This window comes from Gadus morhua, chromosome 23 (genome assembly GCF_902167405.1).
Source record: "Gadus morhua chromosome 23, gadMor3.0, whole genome shotgun sequence".
NCBI lineage: Eukaryota > Metazoa > Chordata > Actinopteri > Gadiformes > Gadidae > Gadus > Gadus morhua.
The window spans coordinates 24,759,450-24,774,480 of record NC_044070.1 but is presented as its reverse complement, the minus strand read 5'-3'; the positions used below and the strand labels follow the sequence as shown (position 1 = coordinate 24,774,480).

General features: G+C 54.3%; 1 protein-coding gene across 1 annotated transcript in view; it reads right to left on the bottom strand.

The window, feature by feature from the left end:
• Positions 1-15,031, bottom strand: part of LOC115536889 (solute carrier organic anion transporter family member 5A1-like) — a 46,052-nt gene that overhangs the window by 9,738 nt on the left and 21,283 nt on the right. The window contains 4 exon segments of the mRNA XM_030348348.1: positions 438-636; positions 5,290-5,454; positions 10,362-10,582; positions 11,530-11,662. Of these exon segments, the coding sequence (XP_030204208.1) occupies positions 438-636; positions 5,290-5,454; positions 10,362-10,582; positions 11,530-11,662 (718 nt within the window).

Below are 15,031 nucleotides of genomic sequence, written 5' to 3'. Positions count from 1 at the left end.
GGGAGTGGGTGGTGTAGGGGAGTGGGGGGTGGAGGCTCTCACCCGGTGGTGTAGGGGAGTGGGTGGTGGAGGTGGGTGGAGGCTCCTCACCCGGTGGTGTAGGGGAGTGGGTGGTGGAGGTGGGTGGAGGCTCCTCACCCTGTGGTGTAGGGGAGTGGGTTGTGGAGGTGGGTGGTGTAGGTGGAGGCTCCTCACCCGGTGGTGTAGGGGAGTGGGTGGTGTAGGGGAGTGGGTGGTGGAGGTGGGTGTCGGTGGGTGGAGGCTCCTCACCCGGTGGTGTAGGGGAGTGGGTGGTGGAGGTGGGTGGTGTAGGTGGAGGCGCTCACCCGGTGGTGTAGGGGAGTGGGTGGTGTAGGGGAGTGGCTGGTGTAGGGGAGTGGGTGGTGTAGGGGAGTGGGTGGTGTAGGGGAGTGGGTGGTGTAGGTGGAGGCTCTCACCCGGTGGTGTAGGGGATGTTGATGCCCCCCAGGTTGATGCTCTCACAGCCCACGATGAAGAGCGTGGAGAAGCAGAGCAGCGACACGCCGCTGCAGATCATGGCCAGCTTGGCCGACTCGCGGGCGCCCAGCTTCAGCCTCTTGATGATGTAGCCCCCCAGCACGATGCCCACGCCCGCACTGGGAACGATGATCAGGCCTGGGGGGCGAGGACGAAACAGAACATGGGGGAGTTAGAGGAGGGGGGAGGAAGAGGGAGGGAGGTGTGAGATACACCCAATTCCTTCTCCAACACAGCCGAGATAACCCCCAACACGAGTCTCTGTAGTACCAGAGAGTCAGAGTACCCGACGCAGTCTTAAGATTCAGAATATCAGAGAATATCCCCGTCAGTTCGGCCGCGGCGCAATAAAAGAATAAAGATCGTAAACACTTCGGAAGGAAAAAAGATTAATTTTGACAGATGTGCCCAAAGTTACTACTTTACAACCTCGGTGATGACCAACGTTTAGGGAAACATGTACTTTTAAATCAGCCTTGGGGGAAATCGAAGCGAATTGTTTACTGAATGCATGTTGATGATCACAACACACCTTCTGCGCCACCTTTTAAATAAATGGCTGTTTCTCATTTTCCAACGGCGACAACACCACCACTAGCATCTCCTTCTACTTACGGCTCTCGGCCCCCGGAAAAGATCTCGAGCATGGGCAGAACGCAAAATCCAATTCCAGATCGATTGACGTAAACATGCACGCTTAATGCGACTATCAATCAAATAATCGAGGGGTCTTAATCCGACTATGAGAAACCCAATTCCATTCGATTTTTGTTTGACTAACTTGTATACATGCATCTTAATAATGCAATCGTAGTTGGACTAACAATTTCAATTTTCTTGAGTGTCATGTGAACACAGACGGACAGAGTGAGAGACAACTAGAGACTCAACAAGGAGGGAAACGGTTAGTCGTAAGATAAGAGTGGTAGGGCGGTAGGGGAAGGACGAAGGGAGGAAAGGGGGAGAGAGAAACACAGAGAGAGGGGGAGAGAGAGGACGACGAAGGGAGGAAAGGGGGAGAGAGAAACACAGAGAGAGGGGGAGAGAGAGGACGAAGAAGGGAGGAAAGGGGGAGAGAGAAACACAGAGAGAGGGGGAGAGAGAGGACGACGAAGGGAGGAAAGGGGGAGAGAGAAACACAGAGAGAGGGGGAGAGAGAGGACGAAGAAGGGAGGGAAGGGGGAGAGAGAAACACAGAGAGAGGGGGAGAGAGAGGACGACGAAGGGAGGAAAGGGGGAGAGAGAAACAGAGAGAGAGGGGGAGAGAGAGGACGACGAAGGGAGGAAAGGGGGAGAGAGAAACAGAGAAAATGTGTGATCGAAAACATAAGAGGGGTAAGGGAAGGAAAGAGGGGGGGGGGGAGTGTGGTTATGGAGAGAGAGACAGAGAGGGGGGAGAGAGATAGGGGGAGAGAGAGACAGAGAGACAGAGAGAGGGGGGAGAGAGAGAGGGGGAGAGAGAGAGACAGAGAGAGAGAGAGAGAGAGAGAGAGAGAGAGAGAGAGACAGAGAGAGGGGGGAGAGAGAGAGGGGGAGAGAGAGAGACAGAGACAGAGAGAGAGAGAAAAAGTGTGAAGGAAATTGGAGTGAATGATAAAGAGAAGGAAAGTGTGTGTCTGGTGGGGGGGGGGGGGAGAGATCAGGAGAGGAAACAAACAAAGAAAGAGAAGCCTGTAGAAAAGGGGTTAGGAGGGATGGGTCGAGAGACAAAGACGGGGAGAAAAGGGAGAGAGACAGAGCAAGAGATCTGGAGGGAGGCTGGGTTGATTACACACGCGTACAATAGAATGAAACCCTAACCCTGACACTTAAAGGTGGTGGGGTGTGATCAACATGTCAGAATTAGGTCGAACTAATGAATAATAATAAACATGTCGTGATTAATTACGTTAAAATAAATTTGATTAGTAGGTTTTACGGCTTTCACATGAAATTGTACGACACAATAACCTTCACGCTATCCCAATGGATTAAAAGAATATGGGACTTAAAATGGATGTGTGTGGAAGAGAATGAGTGCGTGTCCCCCAGAGACAGGACCTTGGTGCTCCCCTCGGCTCGGACCGACAGCGAGAGAGAAGCTAACACTGGGGATACAGGGCCGCTAGCAGAGCTAGCTCTGAGCTAGTCCTGGGTCAGCCATCCAGAGAGGCTTGCCCCTGGTGATCGCTCAGCCCGGCTGAGAGCTCTCTGCAGTCTACTGCATAACGACAGAGAGGCTGGTGGGAGGGGGGGGGGCTGAGTCATCCGCTCTGTCTGTCCGTCTGTCCGTCTGTCCGTCTCTCTGTCTCTCTGTCTGTCTGTCTGTCTGTCTGTCTGTCTGTGTCTTTTAAAACACTGCAGTATACACCGTGACATCTATCAGAGACATGGCACTCGTGTTATCTCTGTGGACATCACTCTTTATCACACACACACACACACACACACACACACACACACCCTTTGCGACTGTCAGTGGGAGCCAGCCGTAGACAGCTGTAGCTTATGTCTATCCTGTGAGTGCAGGGTTTTTGTTGTAAAGAGTGCTTTTCCTGGGATTAAGAGCATGCACGTGCTCACGCAAGCACGTCCTTAAAGACATCATGCACACACTTGCTAACTTAGTACATTTGTTAAAGGGGTCATATTGTGCCTGTTCCAGTGTTCCCTTTCCTTTAATGTGCTCCATAGCTTGTTGTATCCATGAGTAAGGTCTGCTGAGCTACAGCGCTCCGATGAGAAACATGTCCCCTGAACCGCCTCAAACAGCTGGTTCACAGCCAGCGCTCACCGCCAGCGTTCACCGCCGTGCTCCACCCAGAGATCAGGGAGGAAGGACCTCCTCCTGGCTGGTTGGCACTCCTGGTTGGTGTCAACCAGCCATTCAAAGCCCTCCCCCTCAACCAGAGCGGCGCGGGGCTGGTGAGGTCCGGCCCGGCGGCCCCGTGGGGTGAAGGCCCGGCCTCAGTCCCAAGGCTGGTGAGGTCCCCGGCGGCCCCGTGGGGTGAAGGCCCGGCCTCAGTCCCAAGGCAAGCCCCCTTTGTCCGCACAACACTGAACCATTATTCAGACTACGTCACACATGGACACGGGAGTGTGAGAAACCACAATTGGAGTGTGTGCGTGTGTGCGTGCGTGTGTAGTGTGTAGTGTGTGTGTACGTGTGTGTGTGTAGGGTCGATGTGGCTGTTTCGAGGTGTACTGATAGTCTAACTTGAATCTTGATCTCTGATTCTGCCAAGTCGGCTGGAGCCTGCAGTGAAGTGTGGGGTCTTCATGTCCTACAGACCGCTGTGATCGACTTAAAGCCCAGAGCCCATCCCGGGGGAGACAGAGGGGGGAGACGGAGGGGGGAGACAGAGGGGGGAGACAGAGGGGGGAGACAGAGGGAAGGAGGGGGAGAGACGGAGAAACGGAGATGGAGAGGGGGAGGTGCAGTGTGGGAGAAAGGAAAGAATTTAGGCAGAACGAGGACGAGTGAAATAAAAGCTCAAGAGTGTGAGGAACACTTAAAGATGAGGAGGAGCCAATCACTGAACTATCTAAAGATGAATGAGGAAGGATGAAACCAAAGGGAACGGGGGAAAAGAAGGGAGAGCAGACGGAGGAACGTGACTGGGAGGTAGGCGTCGGGAGGCTGCAAAGTGCATCAGAAAGACGGAGAGGTGTGCGTGTGTGTTTGTGTTTGTCTATGTGTGTGTGCGCCCGTGTGTGTGCGTGATAGTGCTATTTCTGCAGAGGCATATAATGACTGTGCAAACGTAACAGCTCTTTAACCTGTCCACAAACACAGTGATTACGTATACACAGGCAGCCACACACACACACACAACTATAAACCCTCCAACAAACACACACACACACAACTATAAACCCTCAAACACACACACACAACTATAAAGTAAACTATAAACCTCACACACACGACGATACACACTCTTAAAGTGGTGTGTCATTCCTCATTCAAAGCCTTAAGCCCTCAGTGGGGGGGTCGGGTCCATCTGGTTAATGCAAGCATCCCTCCGTCCCCTGCCCTCTCCAGGGGCACCCTCTCCCTCTCATCATCACATCACAGCCATGGCATGGTTTGGGTTGTCATGGCAACCGCACCACCCATTTGACTTCACTCCTGGTTTCCTGGCAACAGGCTGGAGAAGATTAGGCAATCGCATTGTGGTGTGTGTGTGTGTGTGTGTGTGTGTGTGTGTGTGTGTGTGTGTGTGTGTGTGTGTGTGTGTGTGTGTGTGTGTGTGTGTGTGTGTGTGTGTGTGTGTGTGTGTGTGTGTGAGAGAGTGTTTACCACTCCCTGCCACAATATGGCGTATGAGCAGAGCTGGCACCAAGAGGTCCCATGGGACGAAGGATTATGCGTTATGAATCCTCCTCCACGGCGAGTGGTGCCTAGTGCAGCAGGTAGACGGACTGCTGAGGGGTGTCCGCGTGTGGACGTGTGTGAGGGAGAGTGTGCGTCCTCTCTCCTCAGTGACTCCAGGCTGCAGTGCTGCCAGTCAACAGAGCGGTACATTAGCGTTCTGGATGTGGAGTACGAGTGACTCATAGCACCACCACAGCCTGTCCGTACACACACGCTGGAGTCCAGCGCAAACGACTCAGGAGAGAGAGAGTGAGAGACCTGGACGCCCCATGAATGAATGAATTAGCATTCAGAGGAACAACACAGGAAACGGGATGTGTGTGTGTGTGTGTGTGTGTGTGTGTGTGTGTGTGTGTGTGTGTGTGTGTGTGTGTGTGTGTGTGTGTGTGTGTGTGTGTGTGTGTGTGTGTGTGTGTGTGTGTGTGCGCGCCCACCGGTGTAGATGCTGGCGTTGGAGGCGGGGATGCCGAACTGGGACTCGATGAACTTGGGGATGAAGGTGATGAAGGCGGTCACGATGGCGCACTCAGCCGTGTAGGAGAGGCTGATGAAGATGAAGGTCATGTTGCTGAGGATCTTCATGGCCGCCTTGGGGAGCTCTGTGGGGGAGGGGGGGGGGAATACAGGGATGACATCGTAACTCAATGATGGGTTGGATGCATTACTCACACTCACCATTGTTCTTATTTTTAAACATTTTCTAAACCATAATTTGTTTTCAGTTGATATTCATATTGATCGATGCACTTTGATACTGGGTCTGGTCTAGGACGGAAATACTTTTTGATCTCTCGCTGATATAAGAGTACCGTTTGTCCTTATCTAGAGGTGCCATTTGGCCCGGAGATCCATTAAATGCTGTAAATCAACGTTTAGTGAAGTGAAGGCAGCATTCCAGCAGCAAACATGTCCGTCGGAATCCCCTCACAAACAGCTCTCCTAAAACCCGTTTCAGTTCTGATGGTAAAATGGAGGTAAATGGTTATTTGTTACCATTGCTGAGAGGCCATGAAACCCTGTACTACTCAGAGGTGAATTATTACTAACATGAAATAACTCACAATAAGTGCCAGGTTTCCCGTTCCCTCCTACTCAAGGTTTACACATGGATGGCAAACATTACATTGACGTCCTGTATCATGGTAGCGATAACTCAACGTGCCGTTTTCATTTATTAATACTATCATGAACATTATTATCATTAGAGTTATTATCATCGTTGTTCCAATCATTTAAAATATCCTTAATCGTATTACCAGTAGTTGTTATCATAACCCTTACCCCAACAAGGAGTATTGTCTTTGTTATCATTTTTAATAATAATTATTGTTGAGAAAGTTTAAAAAACTTGGTGGTGGAAGATGTGGACTGATGGTCTGTCTAAGCGATAAACAAAATATTAATGTGGTTTTGATTGGAACAGGATCTCGCTACGCCTCTACCGACTGAGATCAGTTCCCGGTTGAGTCATCTATATTTAGTCCTCTCATCTTTTTTCAGCCAGTCAATTACTTACACACTCACAAGCACATTGCATACACACACATCTGCCAGAGGACATTTCCCATGTGACTCGGACGCAGAAATGCCCTCTCATTGCAATTGGCCCATCACTCAAAACGCTCATGGTCAAACTGTAACAGCATCACTGTTACCGGGCAGAACTCACAGACATGAACCCAACCATATACAGCACAGTGCCCATTGGCCTACAGCATTAGCGTCAGGATAAAAAACAAATAAGATTAGGCTATTCAAATATGGTAAAGTATCAGGATTAGCCGGTAAAAAAGAAGAAGATCTCTCTAAACCTTGTTGCGAGAACAAATCATGTCCTAATTTTAGATTTACAGTTCATTTCCATCCATAATAATAATTATTAATTTATGACTGGACAACAGCATAAATATATATTTTTATTATGTGAAGTATGGTTAGATAGATAAACAATGTTTAAACATACATTCCTAGGTTTATCGGCTGTACACTCCACAGATATTCACAACTGAAAATGAATCACATAATATTTAATCTCGTAAAATGTGTTGTGAGGTTAAGTAAGAACATCATGAAGTAGTACAATCATTCAATAGATTAGAAGAAAGTCTCTGATTACAAGCGAACAATAAGGCAGTCTCACATGGTAGCAGTCGTCCAGTAGACACACTGAACCACGGCAGATATCATCATTCCCTTCAGATTATGGAGACTCATGTTGAACTGTCCCCTGTTATTCTGTCAGGTAATTACTAGGAGTAATTATACTACTATTTCTTAGTTATTCTTATTTTCTTATTATTAATTTGATGATTATTTCACAGGGAAAGATGACTCTGTTCAAAGGAAAAGTCGGTTTTAGGGTCAGAGAGTGCTCACTGAAAGAAGACCTTTTTTGCTGAAACACATCAGAAAAAAGTGCTGAATTGGTGCCCCAACAAACACAGGGCTCAACAAAGGCGTAAACACGGCCCAGAAATACATCACAACCCCACAGCCACAGCACCTGAGCTTGCAGAATGGCTGTTATGCAGTCACTACTGGGAGAATTAAATGCCTATAGAGCCACGGTCGCTGGGCCTATAGGGCCACGGTCGCTGGGCCTATAGGGCCACGGTCGCTGGGCCTATAGGGCCACGGTCGCTGGGCCTATTGGGCCACGGTCGCTGGCCCTATAGGGCCACGGTCGCTGGCCCTATAGGGCCACGGTCGCTGGGCCTATAGGGCCACGGTCGCTGGGCCTATAGGGCCACGGTCGCTGGGCCTATAGAGCCACGGTCGCTGGGCCTATAGGGCCACGGTCGCTGGGCCTATAGGGCCACGGTCGCTGGGCCTATAGGGCCACGGTCGCTGGGCCTATAGAGCCACGGTCGCTGGGCCTATAGGGCCACGGTCGCTGGCCCTATAGGGCCACGGTCGCTGGGCCTATTGGGCCACGGACGCTGGGCCTATAGGGCCACGGTCGCTGGGCCTATAGGGCCACGGTCGCTGGGCCTATAGGGCCACGGTCGCTGGCCCTATAGGGCCACGGTCGCTGGCCCTATGGGGCCACGGTCACTGGGCCTATGGGGCCACGGTCACTGGGCCTATAGGGCCACGGTCGCTGGGCCTATAGGGCCACGGTCGCTGGCCCTATAGAGCCACGGTCGCTGGGCCTATAGGGCCACGGTCGCTGGGCCTATAGGGCCACGGTCGCTGGGCCTATAGGGCCACGGTCGCTGGGCCTATTGGGCCACGGTCGCTGGCCCTATAGGGCCACGGTCGCTGGGCCTATAGGGCCACGGTCGCTGGGCCTATAGGGCCACGGTCGCTGGGCCTATAGGGCCACGGTCGCTGGGCCTATAGGGCCACGGTCGCTGGCCCTATAGGGCCACGGTCGCTGGGCCTATAGGGCCACGGTCGCTGGGCCTATAGGGCCACGGTCGCTGGCCCTATAGGGCCACGGTCGCTGGCCCTATAGGGCCACGGTCGCTGGCCCTATAGGGCCACGGTCGCTGGCCCTATAGGGCCACGGTCGCTGGCCCTATAGGGCCACGGTCGCTGGCCCTATAGGGCCACGGTCGCTGGCCCTATAGGGCCACGGTCGCTGGCCCTATAGGGCCACGGTCGCTGGGCCTATAGGGCCACGGTCGCTGGCCCTATAGAGCCACGGTCGCTGGCCCTATAGGGCCACGGTCGCTGGCCCTATAGGGCCACGGTCGCTGGGCCTATAGGGCCACGGTCGCTGGCCCTATAGGGCCACGGTCGCTGGCCCTATAGGGCGGATGTATTCATGGGCACCGCGGTGCTTCTTGTGCAAGCCCTCCGAACAACCAAGCCTTCCTCTGCCAGGTTCGGGTTAGGATCTCTCCATTCAATGACACTGCTACTGCTACTGCGCCTGTGTGTCTCTGTGTCTGTGTCTCTCTGTGTCTGTGTCTGTGTCTGTGTGTGTGTGTGTGTGTGTGTGTGTGTGTGTGTGTGTGTGTGTGTGTGTGTGTGTGTGTGTGTGTGTGCGTGTGTGCCCCTCCGCTGCTGAGGAACTGTATGCAATCCCATGAGAGCTCATTTAAAAAAGGAGAAGAGAACACACACACACGCACACACACACACACACACACACACACACACACACACACACACACACACCGAAGCGGGACAGACCGGGGAATTCTCCAACAGCGGGAAAACTAGGTTGTGTTTGACACATTGGTGGGGGAGCGAAGCAGTAGCGACGGGTCTATACACCAACGGGAACAGATCCTATAATACATCCAGTTTGGTTTGCTAACCAAAGGTAGAGGAGGGGGGGTGGAGGAGGGGGGGGTGGAGGAGGGGGGGTGAAGGAGGGGGGGTGAAGGGGAGCTCATTGGGGCGAGGCTGAGCGACCCAGAGGACCGGAGAGACGATGTCCCAGGAGTAGACATCCGAGCTCCGCCTGACGCCTGGCGGAGCTCCGCCTGACGCCTGGCGGAGCTCCGCCTGACGCCTGGCGGAGCTCCGCCTGACGCCTGGCGGAGCTCCGCCTGACGCCTGGCGGAGCTCCGCCTGACGCCTGGCGGAGCTCCGCCTGACGCCTGGCGGAGCTCCGCCTGACGCCTCGCGGAGCTCCGCCTGACGCCTCGCGGAGCTCCGCCTGACGCCTCGCGGAGCTCCGCCTGACGCCTGGCGGAGCTCCGCCTGACGCCTCGCGGAGCTCCGCCTGACGCCTCGCGGAGCTCCGCCTGACGCCTCGCGGAGCTCCGCCTGACGCCTCGCTCTGAAACACACAACCCTTCCTGCACGGCCCGAGGACGTCTGAATGAACCTCGAGGTGCGACCCCTCGACTGACCCCCCCGTCAGTCAAGGGGGTCACTGAGGGTACGTCTGACAGCAGAGCTCTTCATGGTCTCAGACACCTGGTGGGGGTCACTGAGGGTACGTCTGATAGCAGCGCTCCCATCGTGGCGCCCGCTGCGCTTCGCTTCCTTTTACTTCATATTTGTTTCTGCCAATCAGGTAGCCCGAGGAGGGGATCCGTAGGCTGACAGAAAACGCAATCTCGGCCTTTAATAGCAAAATGTAAAAAAAAGTGCCTGTGAAGGTTTGAAACCCAACCCAGTGTAGACTGGCTGCTGCAGTTACACTCATTTACATCCTGTGGGGGGGGGCTAGAGCCCCCACCCCCGAGCGGGGGCTCCCAGGGCTGGAGGGATAGAGGGCACGTGGGTCTGGTCGAGGGGGGTGGGTGGCCACCCCAGACCAGACCCCCCCAGACCAGAACAGGCCCCTGGCCCCCCTAGACCAGACCCTAGACCAGACCAGGCCCCAGGCCCCCCAAGACCAGACCCTAGACCAGACCCCCCCAGACCAGAACAGGCCCCAGGCCCCCCAAGACCAGACCCTAGACCAGACCCCCCCAGACCAGAACAGGCCCCCAAAGACCAGACCCTAGACCAGACCCCCCCAGACCAGACCAGGGCCCAGACCCCCCCCAGACCAGACCCCGGACCCCCCCAGACCCCCCCGGACCGACCAGGGCCCCCGTACCTCTGAAGTCCCTCCCGAAGCCCATGGAGGAGGAGACGTTGTGCGTGGCGCCGCCGGCCGTCTTCTCCTTCGTCACCTCGTCGTCGCTGGAGTCGTCGCCGGGCAACACGCTCTTCTTCTTCTTCCTCCTCTTGTGGCGGGGGGGCAGCTTCTTGGGGAAGGCGAACATGGGGAAGATGACCAGCAGCATGGCCACGGAGCACAGCAGGAAGCCGCTCCACCTGAGGGGTCGGGGGTCAGTGGGATGGGGGTCAGACCACACCCTGACTGACGCGCTGCCCCGACCGGAGCAGACGGACGCACACACACTCCTCTGGTGCACACACACGCTCCTCTGGTGCACACACACGCTCCTCTGGTGCACACACACACTCCTCTGGTGCACACACACGCTCCTCATGGTGCACACACACGCTCCTCATGGTGCACACACACGCTCCTCTGGTGCGCACACACGCTCCTCTGGTGCACAGACACGCTCCTCATGGTGCACACACACACTCCTCTGGTGCGCACACACGCTCCTCTGGTGCGCACACACGCTCCTCTGGTGCACACACACGCTCCTCTGGTGCACACACACGCTCCTCTGGTGCACACACACACTCCTCTGGTGCGCACACACGCTCCTCTGGTGCGCACACACACTCCTCTGGTGCGCACACACGCTCCTCTGGTGCGCACACACACTCCTCTGGTGCACACACACGCTCCTCTGGTGCGCACACACGCTCCTCTGGTGCACACACACGCTCCTCTGGTGCACACACACGCTCCTCTGGTGACTCTGGAGAGCTGAACCGATGGGTTCCTCTTTTAGGTTCATGCATTCACCATGGAGTCGATGCTAGGTCATGTAAAATGCCAAATGCCCGTCAGAAGTTAACGAGAGCCCAAAGAGATGTCAATTACAATTAGGCTTGCTTCGTTTGCAGAGAAGATAAACCCAGTTATTAAACCAATTATTCATTCAATAATTATCTGAAACAGGGGAAGAGCCACCAGAGATCCCCACAGCTGAAGCTGTGAGCGTTACATTAACTTGGTAAATATCAAAGACCACTGATGGAAGATCCACACACACACACACACACACACACACACACACACACACACACACACACACACACACACACACACACACACACACACACACACACACACCTACCAGTTGCCGACGAAGCGGGGGTCGCTCTGGTCGATGGTGACCTCCGTGGTGGGGTCCACGTAGAAGCCGATGAGCACCCCCCCCAGGAGGTATCCCGCGGCCGGGCCCAGAGCCCCCATCACGTACATGATGGCTGCAACACATGAGGAGGACATGAGAACAGGAAACAGACGACGAGGGGACTAGAGTCCCTCAGTACAGCCGGCATGAGGACAGACGGACACGGTGGGGACTAGAGACACAACGTTCCTCCATCTTAAACACATGAGGACATGAGAACAGGAAACAGACGACGAGGGGACTAGAGACACAACGTTCCTCCATCTTAAACACATGAGGAGGACATGAGGACAGACGGACACGGTGGGGACTAGAGACAACGTTCCTCCATCTTAAACACATGAGGAGGACATGAGGACAGACGGACACGGTGGGGACTAGAGACACAACGTTCCTCCATCTTAAACACATGAGCAAAGACAAGGAAGCCCCTTCTGATGGAAACTATATGATCAGGTAATTACATTCTTTCATTCAAGTGTGGAACCAGGAGAGCACCCCTTCACCTCTCATTATAAACATGGAGGCCCGTCCCCTCTCATACATCTCCGTACTTCCCCGTGATGACACCCCGTTCCCCGTCCCCTGAGGGAGGTTCAAACACCTTTTATTTATATTTTAATCACACCTCGACGGGTAAAGGCAGGGAGGGGGGGCTGCAGGGAGCAGCGGCTGAACCCATCGGCCCCAACGCTACGGGGGGGTTGATGCTTCAGCCGGGGGGGGTCACGTCTACTGCTAATCCCCGTCCGGACCCGGGGAGCACTGAGCCCGGGAGGTGTTCGCCACCCCGGCCGTGCATTCCAATGACGCCCCGTGCACTTCACCGCGGCACGGAGAGGAAAAAGTAGAAGAGAAGGAAAGGAAACCAATTAAAGTCGGGCAACCTTTGAGAAACCTCCTGCAGACCAGAGCTCCACGGAGCAGAGCGTCGGAGCACATTGACCAGCCCGCAGCCGGGGAGTGGGACGCGGTTACACCTGGAGCACCGCACCTGCTGCAGGGCACGCCGCTATGCACGGGAATACCTGTGCCTGTGTGTAGCCATGCGTGTGCCAGGTACGTAGCCATGTGTGTGTAGCCATGTGTGTGTAGCCATGTGTGTGTCCGGGTACGTTGTGCGTGCCGGAGAGTCTCTGTCTCGGGAAGAGCTTTCTCCCCACTGGTTGCAGGGCAGAACGTGCATGTCTGTGCACGTGTTTAAATGGGGAGGGAGATGAAGATAAAGGCGCTTGCTCTCGCTCGGATGACAGCCAAGGAAACATGAATTGACACGCTCACTCTGTGTGTGAACGAACACACACCCACACACACATTTGCATCGACACTTAAATCCCTCCCCAGTAACTCCTCTGTGGCCAAAGGCTCCGTTTGTGTAACACACACAGACTCATGTTTATCATCACGGGGGGGCGTCACACAGCGACCCTGGTGAAGGGTTCGTCCAAACACACAAACCTATCGTATGTTGTATACACACCATGACACCCTGTCCTCCTACCCCACTCCGGTTATCATGAACCCAGCAGGGATTGGCTCGTCCCTACGGGGTTCAGCCAATTAAAACAAAGGGAACCCCCCCTCTGAGCCAGGGTCACGCCCCTTTAACACCTCCAGGCTCGGCTCGGAAAGCCAGGGATTCGTTTTCATTTAAAGAGGAAAGGCTTCCTGATAAGGTCCTCCATCAGCCCGGGTCTGATACGCACACGCACGCACGCACGCGCACGCACACACACACTCACACACACACCCCATGCCCCCCCCCCCCCCCCCTGCAGTGTTAACAAGGCATCCGTACAGTGGGGAGAGTCCTGAACACGTGCCCCCATTGATCGCCCCTGACCACTAATCACTGCAGCAGCATACAGGAGGACCAACAAGATCAATGGGGGACAATGCACACCATCCCCCTCCCACCCTCCCCCCCTCCCCTCCTCCCCTCCTCAACAAACCCCAACGCTGCTCCGGGTGACGCCGTCTGAACGCCGGAGCCCCGGTCCGATCCACAAAGACACCACTGCCAGCGCTGCGTCTCTCAGCCCGACAGCCCTGATGCTCATTCGTCTGTACAGTAGGGCTGTCAACGAATATTCGAAGTTCGAATATTCGTTTGAAATGTATCCAAAAACGCGAATTTGAACGTGAAAATTAATATTCGAATGTGAAAAAACACTCCCGCGTTTCCGTACTTGGATATAGGTATTCCAGCTCGGCTATGCCATTCAATAAGCATCCGAAGTAGAGCTCAGGGAGCTAGTAGTCTGGCTGGTGAAAGCTGCTATAACGCAATGTTCTCGGCAAAGTCCGAGACAGCTTTTTTTTCATGAATCTGAACGGTGCGTAGTGCTGGCCCTTTCGCTGGCATGGTGGAAGACGTAGGCGACATGCATTTTTTTCTTTATCGATTTTAATAGGCCTTCTCGATAAATGGTAAGCAAAGCAAGGAACGTTACCACTAGCATACTTTGTAACATTCAGAAGCGGGCGTCTTCTTCAGATTACTATAGTTTGCGCGCTTGCAGGTGTGGTGGTGAAATGCAAGCGATACAAAGTTGTGGCTTTTCATGATTAGGCCTCCACGTTACTGGGCTGTTTATAGGATATATGTATATCCCACTAATTTGAACCATGGTTTTGTCGCATTATTGACATATTGACGGCAACTGCGTAAAATAGGCAACCAGATATTCGAATAGTTCGAATTCGTGATTTTTTTCCAAACGAACATTCGAATGTCATTTTTGAGCAATTTTGACAGCCCTACTGTACAGATACTCTCTCCTTACAACCCAACCAGGCGGCCCTCTCCAGCTCTCTGGCTGAATGGAATCAAATGGGATTCATCGCCATGGGAGATACCGAAGCACGTGGAAAGTGAATGAAAGAGTCGTATTAAAAAGGCAATACGCTGTAATGTAAGAGGAGCCGTATAGTCAAACCCACAACATGATACCCTCGTCCCTCTGTCCAGGCGGCCCTGGAGAGAGGGACGAGGGTCCGACGAGGGCGACTGCCCAGAGGACGCTGGTCACAACGCTGCCGGATATTAACATACAGCGCCCCGTGACGGATCATCACACACACACACACACACACACACACACACACACACACACACACACTGTCCTCCTTTTGATTGAAGAGGGTGAGACAGGACCGTCCCATGCTGCGGTGCGTCTGGTGGGAGACAACGGGCTCTTTGTTGAGGACAACAGCCTTAATGGCGGCGGGGACGCGGGGTGAGATGTCTGCACACCCGTGACCGGCGTCCTCTGAATTAACCCTCGCAGCGTGCTCCCGGCCCGTCGCGGAGCGAAGACCGACGAGAAGCAGAGGGCAGTGAGCAGGGTTAGGGTTAGCTGACCTCCTCGCGCCCCCCCACACTTCCATCCATAAACACAGCACCCTATTGGCCTAGAGTGCCGGCCAATGGGAATGAGGG